The sequence below is a fragment of the Oryctolagus cuniculus genome, chromosome 5, assembly GCF_964237555.1.
Source record: "Oryctolagus cuniculus chromosome 5, mOryCun1.1, whole genome shotgun sequence".
NCBI lineage: Eukaryota > Metazoa > Chordata > Mammalia > Lagomorpha > Leporidae > Oryctolagus > Oryctolagus cuniculus.
The window spans coordinates 108880684-108897834 of record NC_091436.1 but is presented as its reverse complement, the minus strand read 5'-3'; the positions used below and the strand labels follow the sequence as shown (position 1 = coordinate 108897834).

Sequence of the window (17151 nt, the reverse complement as noted above, 5' to 3'; positions counted from 1 at the left end):
TTATTTTCATGTTGTTTCTTGCCAGCATATAGAAATAAAATATATTTTTATATATTGAAAAACGCATAAAAGTGCAGAGAAAAAATTTAAAATCATCCATAATATCATTATTATAGAGAAGAAATGTAACATTTTTGGCTTCTGTGTGTGTATAATTTACTTAACATAGTGCCAAAAAGCAGGAAATCAGTACATATATCCTGCATGTGATAAAGTAAGTTATAATAATGCCTTGTGGAGGGGCTAACTTTGTGGCATAGTGTGTACAGCTGCCTCTTGGGACACCAGTATCCCATATGGACACTGATTCAAGACCTGGCTGCTCCCTTCCAATCCAGCTCTCTACTAATGCTCCTGAGAGAGCAGTGGAGGATGGCCCAAGTGCCTGGGTCCTGGCACCCATGTGGAAACTTGCAAGAAAATCCTGGCTCCTGGCTTTGGCCTGGCCTAGCCCTGGCCTTTGCAGCCAGCAGGGGAGTGAACCAGTGGATGGAAGATACCTCTCCTTTTCTCTCTTTCCATTTCTCTCTCCCTCTCTCCCTCTCTCCCTCTCTCCCCTCTCCCTCTCTCTCTCTCTCTCTTTTCCTTTCTCTGTGTAACTCTGACTTTGAAATTAATAATTAATTAATTAATTAAAAAAGAACCTTTTGGAGCCAAGAGTCTTGTGTTGTATTAGCAAGCAGGACGAGAGTGAAAGCTTTTCTTGTTGGATAGTGAGGTTTTAAAATTATTGCCATTAACACTAGAAGTTTATTTGTTCACGTAAAGTGGAAAGCAGCCAGGGCTGAATTGGGGTGGCTTGGCAAAGAGAATAGATGATTATCCAGAGGATTTTCATAGGGAAGACATGGAAATAGCAAACATCACACCTGCTGATATCTCACTGGCCAGAACTCAGTCACATGCATGCCATAACGCTAGCCCCTCCAAAAGGCATTATTATAACTTACTTTATCACATGCATGACTACAAAGGAGTCTAGGATATATTCTAATAGAAGCAGCCTCTGTCACAAGTATATATAATGGGAAGGCATCCGTCCAGGTGCTATGGAGATCTGTAAAAGTCAAAACTAACTTGTGTTCCTCAGAAGCTTACTAAATTCTTAGGGAGTTCTCATCTTCTGGTGAGGTTGTCATCACAGTTCTGGATGTGTCCTGGCCTCCTAGGCTGATACCCATGCAGAGGACATGGGCCTTCTGTCCTCCCAGAGCTGCAGGCCTCTCCAATGCCAGAGTTGGGCTGGACGTCCAGGAACTCAGCATGGAAGCTGTGTTTGAGTGGAAAGCTTGTCTCGCATTTCATTACAATAGTGTAATAAAAAAAACTCTTAGGAAGTTAAGAGAATTGAGAGGACTTCAAAAAGTTCATGGAATAATGGGATTAAAAGATGTGTTCATTGCATTAAACTACAAGGAGAATCATGGGTCTGGCCAACAGGGTGCCCAGCAATTGGGTGGCTCTCTGGATTTCCCAGGTTTTTTCTGCCAAATTTCTGATGCAGATAAACTTGAAATCCATGCTCAGTTTTTTTTACATAATACACATTTCTTATGAGCTTTCTGAAGATCTCTCATACATTTTTGTAGATACATAAATATGAACGATAGTAAAATGCTAAGTGGGAAAGGGTCTGGAGCTCCTAGGCCCTAGAGGGGCTCTTATTGAAGAGGTGGAATTTGAAGAGTAAAGAATGCTGCAGGAAAGCCCATATGCAGAGAAAATAAGGCGCACAGATTAGATAATTAGATATTTTGAGTTCATTTCATGTGCCAGCATTATTGGGCCATGGTGTGAACAGACATTTGGCCAAAGTTTAATCTGAACGTGTCTGTAGGGGTATTTCTGGATGAGATTAACATCTGAATTTGTAGAACGGTAGAGCAGGTTGCCCTCCCTAATATGGGTGACTCATTTGGTCAATTGAAGACCTGAATAGAATGAAAGGACTGAGTAAGACAGAACTCCTCCTTTCTGACTGCTTGAGCCGGGACAGTGGTATTTCCAGATCTTTGTATCTGGATAAGAAAGAGGCTCTTTCTGGGTCTTGAGGTTGATGGATCTCAGACTGTAAAGTACATCATGACTTTCCTTGTTCTCAGGACTTCCAGTTTAGGCTACTTACTGCCTGCTGACTGCTTTCATAATTGCATGAGCCAATTCTTTATGATAAATCTCATTCTCTATATATAAACAAACACATCCTATTTGTTCTGCTTCTCTGGAAGGTGCTAAGCAATACCGATATTTTTGATGGAACAAAGAATTTGTGGAGGCAAGGTAAATATGGAAAAGTATGGCTTTGGAATGTTAGGTAAAGAATTCAGTTATTATTCTAGAGATGAGGTGCTTTGTTGAGCTTTGAGAGGGAAAGCAACAAGATGCAACAGTTGGCAACAGTGTCCTGATGGGTCAGGTATTGGAAGAAGAAAAAGAGTGAGGAGTCCAGGGTGACAGTATGGTGGTGGTTCTTAAACTCTAGCTGCATCAGAATCACCTGAAACAGCTCATTAAAACACATATTACTGGAACCCATTCTCCAAGGTAGTGAATCTGTAAGAATCTGCATTTCTTACAAACTCCCTGTTGCTCATCCAGGGACTGCAATTTGAGAACTATTGTAAGAAGGATTCCAACAAAGCCTGGAGACTTGTAGCAACAGTAAAAGAAGTAAGGAATATATTGAGAAAAGGCATTTGTAGTGAGGATGATTCCAGTCACTTTCTTTCTACACTTGTCTGTAGAGCAATTATTGTGTACTGAGAGGTTTTCTGTGGGCAGCAGAACATCTAGCAAAAGGTCTCGGCTTATTTTCACTTGTGGTCTTAATTTTTTACTCTACCCTCATCCCGCCTGGTTTCCTTTTCTCCATATCTGTATCACTTTCCTTCCTTTCCCCAACCACTCAGTCTAAGACCTCTGTCCTTGAACCCAAACCTGAGAACTGCAGCTTTGAACAGGTGCAACTTTGGAGAGCAGAGGAGAGAACTGCACTTAGTAGGACAGGCAAGACCTTGTTTGCTCTCATATGTAAATTATTTAATCTGGTTTACCCCCAAATCTTTATGAACATTAATGGTTACAGGAAAAATAACAGTTCATCATAAGCCACTTCCAGAACAAAAACAGATGGCTCATTAGCAGTAAATGTCTGTATAACAAAATACGAACTTCGAGATTAGAGTTATTCATCAGGAGCGTTTATAGACATGCGAAAGCCTAAATCAGATAAGCATTTTTAAAATGTTTAACTGTTCTTGAGAGGAAGGAAGGGAGGAAAAAGGGTACAGAAGGAGAAAGAGATCTTTTGTTTGCTTGTTTCCTCTCTAAATGCCTAAGGGCTGGGGCCAGACCAAGACTGAAGGTGGGAGCCTGGGACTCAATCCACATCTCCAATATAAGTGGTAGGAATCAAATTACTTGAAACAAAATTGCTGCCCCAACATCTGCATTAGCAGGAAGCCAGTGTCAGGAGCCAGAGGCAAGTCTTGAATCTAGGCACTCTAATATGGCACACAGGAATCTTAAACACTAGGCCAACACCTGTTCCCAGATAATCTTTTGTGTGATCTAATAGCCATTCTAATGACAAATGTGGTAACCTTACCCTGGTTATTAAATTCTTCCATAAAAATTCTATTTACATAGTCATTACTGTTTGATATAGTAACTTCCAAATCTGTGGAAGTTTGTTAAATACACATTTTTAGACTTTCTTTCCATAGAGATTGCAATTAAGTAGTTGTTGAGTAGGGTCCAAAAATATGTATTTTTTAATTTTTAAAAAATATTTATTTATTTGAAAGGCACTGCTATGGACAGAGAGGAAATACAGAGGGAAGGAGGGAGAGAGAGAGAGAGAAAAAGAGAGGGAGAGATCTTTCATCCACTGGTTCACTCCCCAAATGGCTGCAACAGTCCAGGCTAAGCCAGGCCAAGCCAGGAAACAGGAACTTCTGGGTCTCCCACATGAGCCCAGGGTCTCAAACATGTGGGTCATCCTTCACTGCTTTTCCCAGGCACATCAGCAGGGAGCTGGATCAGAAGTGGAGCAGCTGGGACTTAAACCAGTACCCACATAGGATATTGGGATTGTAGGTAACACCTTTAAACCACAATGTTGACCCCAAGAAATATATATTTTTTAAGAAGTTAGCCTACAATGTTTTTAGAGCTAGTAGTGATCAGCTTTTGGAAACCATGGGTTAATGGTACAGTTGCAATTTAGTTATTATCACATGTTGGGAAAAATTGTCCATGATTTTCAGTAACTGGTAAAGGCAAATTTATAATAGAAAGAAGGCAGACATCAAGAAAAGGCTCAAGGGGACAGCTCTGTGGCACATCAGGTTAAGATGCTGTCTGCAGTGCCAGAATCCCATATAGATGCTGGTTCAAGTCCCTGCTGCTTTGCTTCCAATCCAGCTCCCTGCTAATGCACCTGGGAAAGCAGTGGAAGATGGCTCAAATGTTTGGGACCCTACACCCACTTGGGAAACCCAGATGAAGCTCATGGCTCTTGCCTTTACCTGGTTTAGCCATTTGGGATGGTGAACCAGCAGATGGAAGATTTCTTTCTCTATAATTCTGACTTTCAAATAAATAAATAAATCTTAAAAAGAGACGGGTGGGGTTCAAGAGATTAGTGATGAGGGGCTTCCAAGGTTCTGGATCTTCTATAAGACTTTGAATTCAATGGCCACAACCAAAAATGATTCAACCAAGAATTCCATCCTAAGAATCATGGAAGTTGACAAGCTTCCAGGAGTAGTGCTTTTGTCAAGTTAGCTATGCATATGCTAAGTTCATGCTTATGGCCATGCATCAGGACATGATAGGTCTTGCTGAAAGCCTTTCTTTGTTCTCATTGGTAAAATAAGAGTTTCTAATAGAATGGAGAAAATAGAAGAAAAGGAAACCAGGGGGCACTGGACTCTAATAAATCAATGTAATACTTAGATTAAATTAATTAATTTTAAAAGATTTATTTGAAAGGCAGAGTTAGAGAGAGAGAGAGAGAGAGAGATCTCCCATCGGTTGGTTCACTGCCCAAATGACCTCAGCAGCCAGGGCTGGGCCAGGCCAAAGCCAGGAGCCAGGAGATTCATCTGGGTCACCCATGTGGGGTGGGAGGGGCCCAAGCACTTGGACAATCTTCTGTTTGTTTCCTAGGTGCATTAGCAGGGAGATGAATTGGAAGTGGAGTAGCTGGGACTTGAAGCAGTGCCCTTATGGGATGCTGATGTTACAGGTGGTGACTTTAACCTGCTGTGCCACAGCACCATCCCCAATCTCCAATAAATTTAAAAACATCAAATCCTGATAGGGTGGAGTATTAATTATGGTTAATATTTATTGAGTGTTTATTGTTGCTGGTTTCTAGATTAAGCTCTTAACATAATTATTTTTCCTTAATTGATTAACATATGAACACTTTTTTTTTTTTAATTTGCTAGGTAGAGTTATAGGCAGTGAGAGAGAAAGACAGAGAGAAAGGTCTTCTCTCCGTTGGTTCACCCCCCAAATGGCCACTATGGCCGGCGCTGCGCCAGTCCTGCTCTCCCATGCGGGCGTAGGGCCCAAGCACTTGGGCCATCCTCCACTGCCCTCCCAGGCCACAGCAGAGAGCTGGACTGGAAGAGGAGCAACCGGGACTAGAACCGGCACCCATATGGATGCCAGCGCTGCATGTGGAGGATCAACCAAGTGAGCCACGGCACCAGCCCCCATACGAACACTTTGGGACAGGTATTTTTGTGATACAGAGGAGAAAATGAAGGCTCAGTGAGGTTAACAGGCTCAAAGTCATGTAGTTGCTGGGTGGCAGGGTCTGCATCTGAAGACAGCCTCATTGCACAGCCTGGGCTCTTACCCACTTTCTGCACAGCAGAGAGCAAGACACAAGTGCCTGACTGGAGCTGTGCCACCTCCACCACCAGAGTGTTATCATTCCTAACACAAGGGCTTACTCTAAATCAGACACTAGTTTTGTGCTCTCTCTATTGACTCACTCTCAGGATTACACAGCTAGAGAAGTGCTACTGTTATTATCTCATTTTACAGGTGAGGTACGGGGAGGTTTAGTGACTAGTCAGGATCATGAAGCTTGAAGATATCTGAGCTGGAACATATACCCCAGCAGTTGGGTTGCAGAACCCACACTCTTTTTTTTAAAATATTTATTTATTTATTTGAAAGTCAGAGTTACACAGAGAGAGAAGGAAAGGTGGAAAGAGAGAGAGGTCTTCCATCTGCTGGTTCACTCCCTGATTGGCTGTGATAGCTGGAGCAGCGCCGATCTGAAGCCAGGAACCAGGAGTTTCTTCTAGGTCTCCCATGTGGGTGCTGGAGCCCAAGGACTTGGGCCATCTTCTACAGCTTTCTCAGGCCATAGTAGAGAGCTGGATCGGAAGTGGAGCACCTGGGACTCAAACCAGCGCCCATATGGGATGCCGGCACTGCAGGCTGCAGCTTTACCCACTACTCCACAGCGCTGGCCCCAGAACCCACACTCTTAAACATTTGTGTTTAGGCAAAAGTCAGTGGGGGTGAGGAAAGGGATGCTACCAAGCTGTCAGAGAATGCAAGTTTCTGAGATGGTGCTTGATGGCAGTTCCTGTTTCGAAGGGAGGTGCATATCATCCTGGTCTCTGCTCCCTGACTTCTGATGGAGAGTAAGCTGGACCTGGGAGTGTGGCTGAGGACTTCGCATGAGCAGACCTTTGCACAAACACTTCGTGACAAGGATCCACCAAAAAAGCTTATTTTCACCAAATAATTCTTACAACCACTCAAAGCACATCCTTACTTTATCCCTCTGCTATGAGTCTGCAATATAGGGAAGGCCTGAGCTTATGTTTCTTTAGAACACAGAGAGACAGAACATGGCAGTAACACTGTTCACCCAAGAGTAACGTTTCCCTTTAATCATTTTGGTTTGTGGATCACACCTTGGTGATATGGATGGGTTGACAGAAATGTGTCTAGTCTTTTGTAGCAAGTATGTTACAAAGCTAGATGGACTTTCAATTTTTGGCATGACCCCGTTAGATCCATTTTGCTCACCCTAAATTCAAAAGCACTCCATACTTGCATAAAAATAGCTCATATTCTTGGCCCGTTTATGTCATGCTCTACTCTTTCTCATAGTATTTATCACATTATACAACTACATAATTGATAATAACCAGTGTTTTTGCCTTATCTGTCTGCCCTCTGACTAGAATGTGAGTTTATGAATACAGGAATATTTGTTTTGTTTTTCTGAAGCATCCTAAAACCTAATAAACACACCAGACATGATCAATAAATAACAAATGAATGCTTTTGATTAAAACTAAACTTTGATCTGGTCTTATTAGAAAGCAATCCATATAGCTGGCTTGGGAACTACAGTATATTCTTTATGAGCTTCTTCTGTTCTCTATGTTTGAAATAAGTATATACAGTATAAAAACTGTCTGTGCTTTACCTTGAAAACCATTTTTAAAAGAGGCTCCATCTGGTAAGAGGTCTGGAAGGTATTCACTGTAGCCACCTACATAAAACTGACTGAAGACATTGAGTCCAATGAGTCTTCCTGGGGAGATAATGGACTTATTTTGGTGGTCATCTACCTTTAAAAGGAAAAAGAAAATTTAAACCTATTTAAAAAGGAATTAATTCTCTTGGGTGAATTAATTCCCCAGAGTGAACTGTTAAGATATTCTTTTGTCATTTCCCATTAACTTGGCATGAAAAATTTACAAAGACATGAATTTTGAAGAAATAAAAAAAAATAACACCACTCAACTCTGCTTCTCTGCTGGTGTCTGTTAGCATAGATATATTAATATAACAGTCATGGTTTTGCACTTCAATCAAAATCACAGTTCTTCGAAGATTAAGAGCTGGCATCCTGCTGGCACCACTCTGTCTTGCATTGCCTCCTCCCCCATTTTTTCTCAATTTATCCAGCAGGGTCATTTATCAAAGAATAGAACTCAACCATACTACTTAACCCTCCTTCTTGAGTATCTCTACACTGCTCTAAAAATCTATACGTCTTAGCATGGCATCTATATCTTTTGATAATGTAAAACTTGTCTGCCTTTAATCACATCTCCTGCTGCCTAAAAACCACACTAAACTATTTGCATCCCTTAAGCCCACCCTGGCTACTGTTCTTTTTCTCAACTCCTATTTGATACACAAGTATCACTTTTCCTGGGCAAGGTTTCCCAACTCCCTTCTCTTACCTTTATCTATATTAATAATCCCTTGTATTTTCCTCACATCACTTAACTATAATCATCTTTCTTGACCCTCATTTAGTACACTGATCTGTGAACTTCATGTACATAGGTATCATTGAATATTTGCCTCTGTTCCTTAGCACAGATTTGACAACACTTAGGACTCAGCAGGTTTGTAGAAAAGATGAAAAGATGACTGCTTACCTTTAGCCAGCCCTTTCTGAAGAACCTGCCTAGATAGACGGTGTGGATTTTGAGGCTCAGGTCAAGAGGCTCACTCCTGATACTTGCTATGCCAGATCCCAGATTATAGCTGTATACCACACAGCCATCCAGCAGACCCACTGACAGGAAGTCATCGCCGTTCAGCCCTGGAATGAGAAGACACATAAGAAATACTCATTGAGAAGAAACTCATTGCTTACTGTCTGATTCTGAAGTGTAGACCAGTGTGGCAAATCACGTCACACATTTCAGCCTGTGGTCGGCACTCGGGTCTGTGTTCCACTGGTTGTTATTATTACCTGCCCCCATCACCCTTTCTGGCTCCCAAGACTGTCTGAGCACTAAGAAGCCATAGGCTTTTGGTCAACCCAGGGAATGATGAATGCATTTAAATGTTGAATGGGATTAAAATCTACTTTTCTCTGAATGAAATTTATCGTGCACTTTACAGTGGACTGGAACTGCTCTGCTCATTAATGAGATCAGAAGACTGAGCTAACCCTAGCATCAGCTTTAAGTTCTCTGTATGATTTGAGGAGAGTATAAAGAACAGTTTATTTTTATGGTTGCTCAGAGTATGTTGTCATTATTCTGTTGCCAAAACTCTTGATTATGCCCCACAGTCAGTGAGAGGTAGGCTGGTTTGTGTCCCCTCTTCTCTTTATCCTTCTGTTAGTTCAAGGCCATCTATATGGCACAGTGAGTTATGGGGGAACAACTCACATAGACCCATGGCAGTAAGGAAGGGGGTTGGAGAGACACAGCATAAATCACTAGGGGTTTGGTAGGATTAGGATGTTCTGAAATTGTCAGCAGAAGTAAAACAAGAGGTCTGTCCATAGGGGCAAGGACTGAAATATATCATCCACTTTCTGAAGATGTGTTTGTGAGTGGGATAACAGAGGACCTTAACACTGAGAGTCACAGGCAAAGACTTCTGTTTGGAAGCAGAGTATAGGGAATTCCATATAAGTAAAATGTTTAAGCATAGAGGAAAAGGAGAAATCAGTCCCTGGACATGGATAAAATTTGTTACAATAAGGGCACACACAGTTTCCACCTACTACACTTGTAAGGGTGATACCTTGTCTATTTTTTAAAAGATTTATTTATTTATTTGAAAGTCAGAGTTACCCAGAGAGAGAAGGAGAGGCAGAAAGAGGTCTTCCACCTGCTGGTTCACTCCCCAGTTGGCTGCAAAGACCAAAGCCGCACCGATCGAAAGCCAGGAGCCAGGAGATTCTTTTAGGTTTCCCACATGGGTGCAGGGCCCAAAGACTTGTGCCATCTTCCACTGCTTTCCCAGTCCACAGCAGAGTGCTGGATTGGAAGTAGAGTAGCCAGGACTCAAACCAGCACCCATATGTGATGCCGGCACTGAAGGCGGTGGCCTTACCCACTATGTCACAGCACCAGCCTCAATACTTTGTCTATTCACTTGGCATCCATTGTTAGTCTGATCAAGGTGAAGGAGAGAAAGATCTGCAGGGATGGAAATTTCCAGAGTATAGGGCAACCAGAGTCTTAAGGCCCTGGAAAGCTAAGGACAGAACTTACTATGAGGTGATTGAACTGTGCTTTTGCTCTTCTAAAGAGATTGCCATGGGCCCTAAGCTGGGTCCTTTTTGAAAGTGTCTTCTCTAAGACAGTCTAACATGCAGTCACTGTTGAGAGCAAGCGTGGTATGTGACATACCATTGACAGATATATTGGTAACTTACAGCAACTGTCTCTCCTTCTTTTACTCTCTCTCTCTCTCACCCACGAGGCTGCAGCAGCTTAGTGGGTTGATATTTAGACTGGATAGAACTCCCAAGAGATACATGGATTCAGGATGATAGGCAAAAGAAGGGAAAAATGGTGGAAAGCCACCACTAGAGATTTGGGATACTCTTTCAGGCAGCTATTTGGATATAGAAGAAATTGAGAGAGGGGGCTGTGGAAGGAGAAGTGTGTGAGATTTTTCTGTGGGCTACGAATGGGAACAAATTGATAAATTCTAATGGGGAGCTGAATCATCTTTCAGAGTGTCCAGGCTGTTGGAATGGAGCTGGTATTCTGCTGGCTGAACTGGAAGATGGTGAGAAGCACCGTATCCTTTTTTTTCTGTCTTGTTGCTACTCCTCCTTCTTCACTGAAAGAATGTATTTTATTCCAGAAACGACATTATCCTCAAGGTCCTCACAGCCTGATTAGAAGGAACAAAGAAGGTTAAGTGCCATGGGGAGCAGAACGGGAGTGGTAGGAGGAGGGCAGCAGTCATTAACATGGAGTGGGGATGAGGGTTAGGAAATTCAAATGGTCATATTTGAGCTGGTTTCTGAGCTAATCTATAAATGAGAAGCCAGAGTTTGCTAGATAGGTGAGGAAAGGGATGCACTGAAGAACACCATTGAAACAGAAGGGATAACACTGCAAAAATCCAGAAAAGGCAGAGAAGAAAATGATGTGATTAAGGACCTGCTAAGACCAGTGCCCACCTGGTGTTTGGTGTCAAGGGGAGGTAAGGAAACAGAGACAACAGAAAGGCCCTGTCTGTAAGGCCATGCTATGCTATAAGAATGACTTCAATATTTTACCTGAGACTCCCAGGGACCATGAAAAGATTTTAAATGAGAGAACTACATTAGATCTGGAATTTGAAAGAATCTCATAACAAAGTTGAGGATAGAATATAGAGATAGATAAGCTGCCACAATAGAAGGTCATTCAACTGATTCAGAAAGGGAAATATTAAACTCTCCATAAATTAAGGTAGTGGAAAAGAGAACAGAAATAAAGGAAAGAAATTTGTAATTTGGAAACAAATTTGAACGAATAGACCAATTTGGATGAAAAGTTGAAGAAGAGGGAAGAGTTGAAGGTGCTTTCAAACAAGCTATCTTCAGGAACCAGGTGGTATGGGTCAGTCATTGGGGTAAGGAGCCTAGAAAAAGAGCAATCTGGGGAAAGAGGCTGACTTAAGCTTATAGGCACCCCAGCTTGCAGATGAGTGCCAGAGCATAGGAGAGGGGATGCACTAATAGAGGGAGGATAAGGAGAATCAGGGAGCCTATCAGACCATCAAGCAGGTGAAAATATCATATTTCCATGGCGTGGGCCCACCAGGCTGCTTCCCTTCCTTCCACTATAGGTCTCCCCTCAGTGTCAGTCAACCCTGGTGGTGGGTGATGGAGTGGGTAAAAGAAAGAGAAGCAGTTGGCTACCAAGATTGGGACCGGGAAGGAGAACGGTATTTTAGGGGCTCAGAATTGTCTCAGAATGCCATTTGCTAAACCTGGAAGCTCATCACAATCATTCAGGAAGTGTGTCAAAAACTCAGATTCTAGATAAAATTTTATACAATTTATATGAAAGTCTTTGACACACTGAATCCTTGAAATATTTTTAAACAGGCTCCCCAGCTGTTTTTTTAAAGATATTTATTCATTTATTTAATTTATTTTAAAGGCAGAGTTACAGAGGGGCAGAGAGAGAGAGAGAGAGAGAGAGAGAGAGAGAGAGAGAGGTTGGTCTTACATCTGCTGGTTCACTCCCCAAATGCCTGCAATGGCCAGCCAGCACTGGGCCAATCTGAAGCCAGGAGCCAGGAGCTTCTTCTGGGTCTCCCATGTGCGTGCAGGGGCACAAGGACTTGGGCCATCTTCTACTGCTTTCCCAGGCCATAGCAGAGCGCTGGATCAGAAGTGGAGCAGTTGGGACTCGAACTGACGCCCATATGGGATGCTGGCACTGTAAGCAGTGGCTTTACCCTCTGTGCCACAGCGCAGCACCCCCCACCACCCCACAGCTGTTTTTAAATGAAGCTGAATGATAGTAGTGACTGCAGGAGGGTCAGGACATTTGGCCTATTCTGTCACATGGGGTTTCAAATTCACAGTGACCCCATGCTTGAGTTAGAGCTCTATTGTCACTGTCTTGAAATTCTTAAAACTATAATCTTTGAACTGTCTTTTAAAGGTGAAGTCCAAGAGCAAGGAACATGAGTGAGAACAGAGGCAATACCTATGCACAGGATGCGTGTTTGTTGTCTTGCCACCCTATCTGCAGGCAGAATTTGTGACGTCCCATGAGAACATACCCACAATACTGAATTTGGTGGGACTCAAAATGAGTACAAGGTAAACACGTTGTGTCTAATGAGCAGAACTTACTTCAAATGCAGAAACAAGGCAGTAATGATCTAAGAAACGTGAACAGTCAAGGAATGCTTTCATAACTCTCTTACTCTAATTACTTAGGATGAAAACGATGACAAGAGGAAAGAGAAAGGAAATCCCATGACTCCTTATCGGCCTTGCCCTCTTTATTCATCAATAAACTGAAGGTGGAGAGTGCTGAAAGAATGTGCATACATCAAAAAGGTGCAATAAGGACGGTTCACTTGACTGTGTACTGTTACCATTGACCACTGTACTGGTAAGAGAGATGTGTACATATACATGCACGTATGAGCTATGAAATACAAATCATGTAATTTTGGTAAGTTACTATGCCTTAATCATGCTTATGTTTGCATTTTGGACTAACATTGCACAATATAAAATGAATTCTAAAATTTTCACTATTAATTCAGTATTTGAATTTTTCCTAACTGAAGAGTGACATAAACAGCAAATAAAAGATATTATAACCACTGAAGAAAGCAAATGCTTTATTTATGTCTTAGAACCTTTAGTGGCATTTACTGCCTGCTTTTTTACAAGAAAGACTACATTTTCATCTTGCAGTTGGCCTTGCAAGTTATGTAGCTGTCTCTGAGGGGTGCCCTTTGGTTCCCTCATAAGGCAAACCAGGAAAAAAGAGCAAAATGGAAACCAGATTAACCTGAGCATCTGAGGCTGCTGGGCGCTTTGTAAGTGGATGAGATACCTAAACCTGGAAGGACAAGAGATCTGCGTGTCTCATGGCTTTTGGGATGGTGCTGATATACACACTGACCTCTGAAGCTCACATAACTGCTAGATGGTGGAGTCAGCGTCTGAAGGCAGGGTGATATCAGAGCTGTGCCCTTGACCATAGTTCTTCCAGCACAGAAATATATGCAAGTGTCAGACTGGGCTTGTATCCTCCTACACCCCACCAATTCTCCTTTTTTTGTTGTTGAATAAGGAGTATAATTATACCATTTAAGATTTTTCTTTTTTCCCCTTTTGGTCATTTTTAACTTTTATTTAATAAATATAAATTTCCAAAATATAGCTTTTGGATTACAGTGGCTTCCCCTCCCCCATAACCTCTTTCCTACCTTCAACCCTCCCATCTCCCACTCTCTCTCCCATCCCATTCACATCAAGATTCATTTTCAATTATCTTTATATACAGAAGATCAATTTAATATATACTAAGTAAAGATTTCAACAGTTTGCACCCACACAGAAACACAAAGTGTAAAGTACTGTTTGAGTACTAGTTATAGCATTAAATCACAATGTACAACACATTAAGGACAGAGGTCCTACATGGGGAGTAAGTGCACAGTGACTCCTGTTGTTGATTTAACAATTGAGAGTTTATGTGGAAATATCAGCAAAGGATAGACTCAGCACGCAGGAAGTATTAAATAAATGCATTCTTAGTTTCTCCAGACTATGGGCTGATCTTAGCTTTATGCATCTCATTTCTCTTCCCTGCTTCATTAATACAAAATCTTAGAAGCAGATACTTCTGATCCCATGCTAGAGCACACATCTGCTTCTAGTTAACCTTTGGGGTCAGAGACAGCAGCAAAGTTTTTCTTTAAAGGCATAGTCCTGACTACGTTGATGCACCATTTTGATCCAACTAAATAAATTTGGAGAGTCAAGCCTGGAGATTAAATGAAATAACTTGAGGCCATGGTTTATTAGCATCCATTTATATGACTTATGTCACTTTCCTGTTATTCTTGTAATGAGAATCTTTTGGGTTAACAGCACATAATAACATAAACAATGTCATATTGGAATAACCAATAGAAGCTTTAGAACAATTTCATTTTCAAAGTCACTGTTCTATTAGGATGTAGCATATCAACAACTTTGGGAAATATGTGGACAATTAGTATTATTACATTTTTTAATTCACAAAGCAGCAGGTTGTATTCTACATTTATATTATTGCATAGAGGTGTTCAGTGATTGACATACTACAAGTTTTTTTTTCATGAAAAGAATCAGATCTATGCTCATTTGTATGCAGAATTGACAGTGAATTTTAATGAAACCAGGCTTAGGGAGATTTTCAGACAAGGTGAAGGATACTTGTTGGATATTATTTCAGAGCTGGTACTAAGAAGGAAGGATTTAGAGAGATTATGTTGTGCAAGTACTAAAAAGGGGAGGAAGGAAACAATAAAGGCTAACTCTACATGAATAGTAGTTAAGAATAACAAGATCTGAGAAGATAATAAAAATCCTTTAGAATGCAGAGAAAAAATATACCTCTTTGACTAGAAAAGAAAGTCATAACTCAATTCCACAAATACTATTAAGCAGAAGCTTCAAAGAGCTTGTGCGAGCCATGCTTAGCATTATGACAATTCGTAGTATTGCTTAGAGGAAATCTCATGGGGGAAGAAGATCTGAGCTCAGCATCTGAGCTCATACTTGATGAAAACAGTGATTCCTCAAAGGAAGCAAGGGTTTCATCAGAAGAAAGGGATGACGGATTGTAAGAGATGGAAGTTATGACAAAAGAATAGAAAAAGGATAAAAGATACTGCCATGGATATTTTGGAAGAAAAGAGCAAAGAGCCTGAAAGAATTGCTGTCAGACATTTCTAAGCTGTGAGATGTAGCAGGGATGGGTGGTGGTGATAGTAATAGATCCTAAATATATAAAACCTTTGAAAGGAAGATAAATCAAACCAAAACATTTGTTTCACAAGCATATGATTACAACTAAACTAATGACATTGTGTTCCATAAACTACTCAAAAGTGTTAACAGGATTTAATTTAAATTAATTTTTGGTTTGTTTTCTAGCCTAAGTGTTTTACTACTTACATTCATAGTTTTTAATCCAGCCTGAACCTTTCCAGTACTGCCTGTGATTTAATTGGCATATATGAACAAGAAAGGAAAATCTGTTACACTCATTTAAGAAGTAGAAAGGTATCAAGAGTTTCAGAGAGTAAGTGCCAGAGAAATTGCACAGGTTAGCTCGACCCAAAATAATAACAGGAAAAGATCAGTAGAATCATGCAACAACCAGCCCACTTTATGATAATCAAAACAAAATTCTTATGGGGGGCTAAACAAAATTCTCATGGGGGGCTGCAATACACAAATGAGGTTACAGTAAGTGGATATAGTCTAATTAGATCTACCTTGTAGACAGGACTGAACAAGGGTAGCTCATGGGTTGAGCCATGGATTCATTAATGAAACATTTGAAAGGAAGTGCAAGACTCATGAAAAAGAATTAACATAAATCTGTATATTAGAGAAAGTTTCTAAGGACACCAGTTCAGTTTCTCTCATTGATTGTGGTCAATCATTTCATGCTGTGAATCATTTGGTCTGCTTGGAAGGATACCCCAGAAACTACAACCACAGGCAGGGGAAGAGGCAGCTCTTCCTTTCAGGTGCATTGTATCAGGGTTCAGAGGGGTTTGGAAAACTGTTCATTGGTTTGGTCTGAGGAGGTATACTGGGAGTCTAAAACACTGATATAGACAATACTGTGAAATCCATGTATATTTCAGCATACTCTGCTAATTCAAAGATTAATATTGTTGACATTTAAAATCATTATAGAAGCATGGAAATTCATTCATCTCATCTTCTAATACCAATAGGAAAAAAGCAAAATTTTCTGAAGTATTTAACTTAGAGAAGGAAAGATTTAATAGTAGAAGGAGAATGCGTGGGCTTTGTTATTTTTCTTTAAGCTATTATTTCAATAGGATAAACTATTATCATGCATTAAATCTAATTTATCCCTCTAACTGTGTAATATATTTTTGTAGAGTTAAATGAAGTCCCCAGTTGCATAAAGATGAGTGCTTTATCTCGACTTCCTTGCTAATTTAACTTCTGGCTACTGACTTCCTTTAACACCTCATAGGATTATAGCCAACAATAACATAATGTTTTAAGAGGCCTTTACAAACAGATTCTGAATTTCTAGGTGATAATTTTTTTCTCTCTCACTCTTTTTCCTTTTCTGGCAAGGATGGAAAAGGAGCCATGAAGATGAAGTGGTGGCTGTCCCACCAAATGAATACTGCTTAGTGAATGGCTCTTCATTATATGCGTTGAGTGATATCTGATTCTAGATACCACAGCCATTTTTATCCCATATTCAGTGACAGCCTCTCCTTTTGGATGTGTTGAAGTAAAATTATGATGACTGGAGATTTTGGATTAACTCTTTTTTTAAATTTTTTTTTATTTGACAGATGAGTTAGCAGTGAGAGAGACAGAGAAAGGTTGGATTAACTCTTAAGGGGCATATATTCTCTGTGTTTCCTAAGATCTGTCAAGTTTCTGAGCGTGGTGACAAACTTATAGCTTTCTGTTCTGTTATCCGTTAAACTATGAATATTATAGGCTTTTTAAAGTATTAGAATCATGCAAAACTATTACCATGCTCAGAGCATGTAACAATGTGATAAAATGAATTTCTTGGGGCTACATATGGTCCATATAATTTTATCTTTAGGGCAAAAGGAGCTGAGATTAGAAAAAGTGACAGGTCTGATTCTCTA

At 40.7% G+C, this 17151-nt stretch overlaps 1 protein-coding gene across 1 annotated transcript in view; it reads right to left on the bottom strand.

The window, feature by feature from the left end:
* Window positions 1-17151, bottom strand: part of EYS (eyes shut homolog) — a 1404981-nt gene that overhangs the window by 114595 nt on the left and 1273235 nt on the right. The window contains exons 27-28 of the mRNA XM_070074646.1: window positions 8439-8605; window positions 7472-7616 (exon numbers count right to left, since the gene is read on the bottom strand). Coding sequence (XP_069930747.1) covers window positions 7472-7616; window positions 8439-8605 — 312 coding nt within the window. The remainder of the gene's footprint in view (window positions 1-7471; window positions 7617-8438; window positions 8606-17151) is intronic.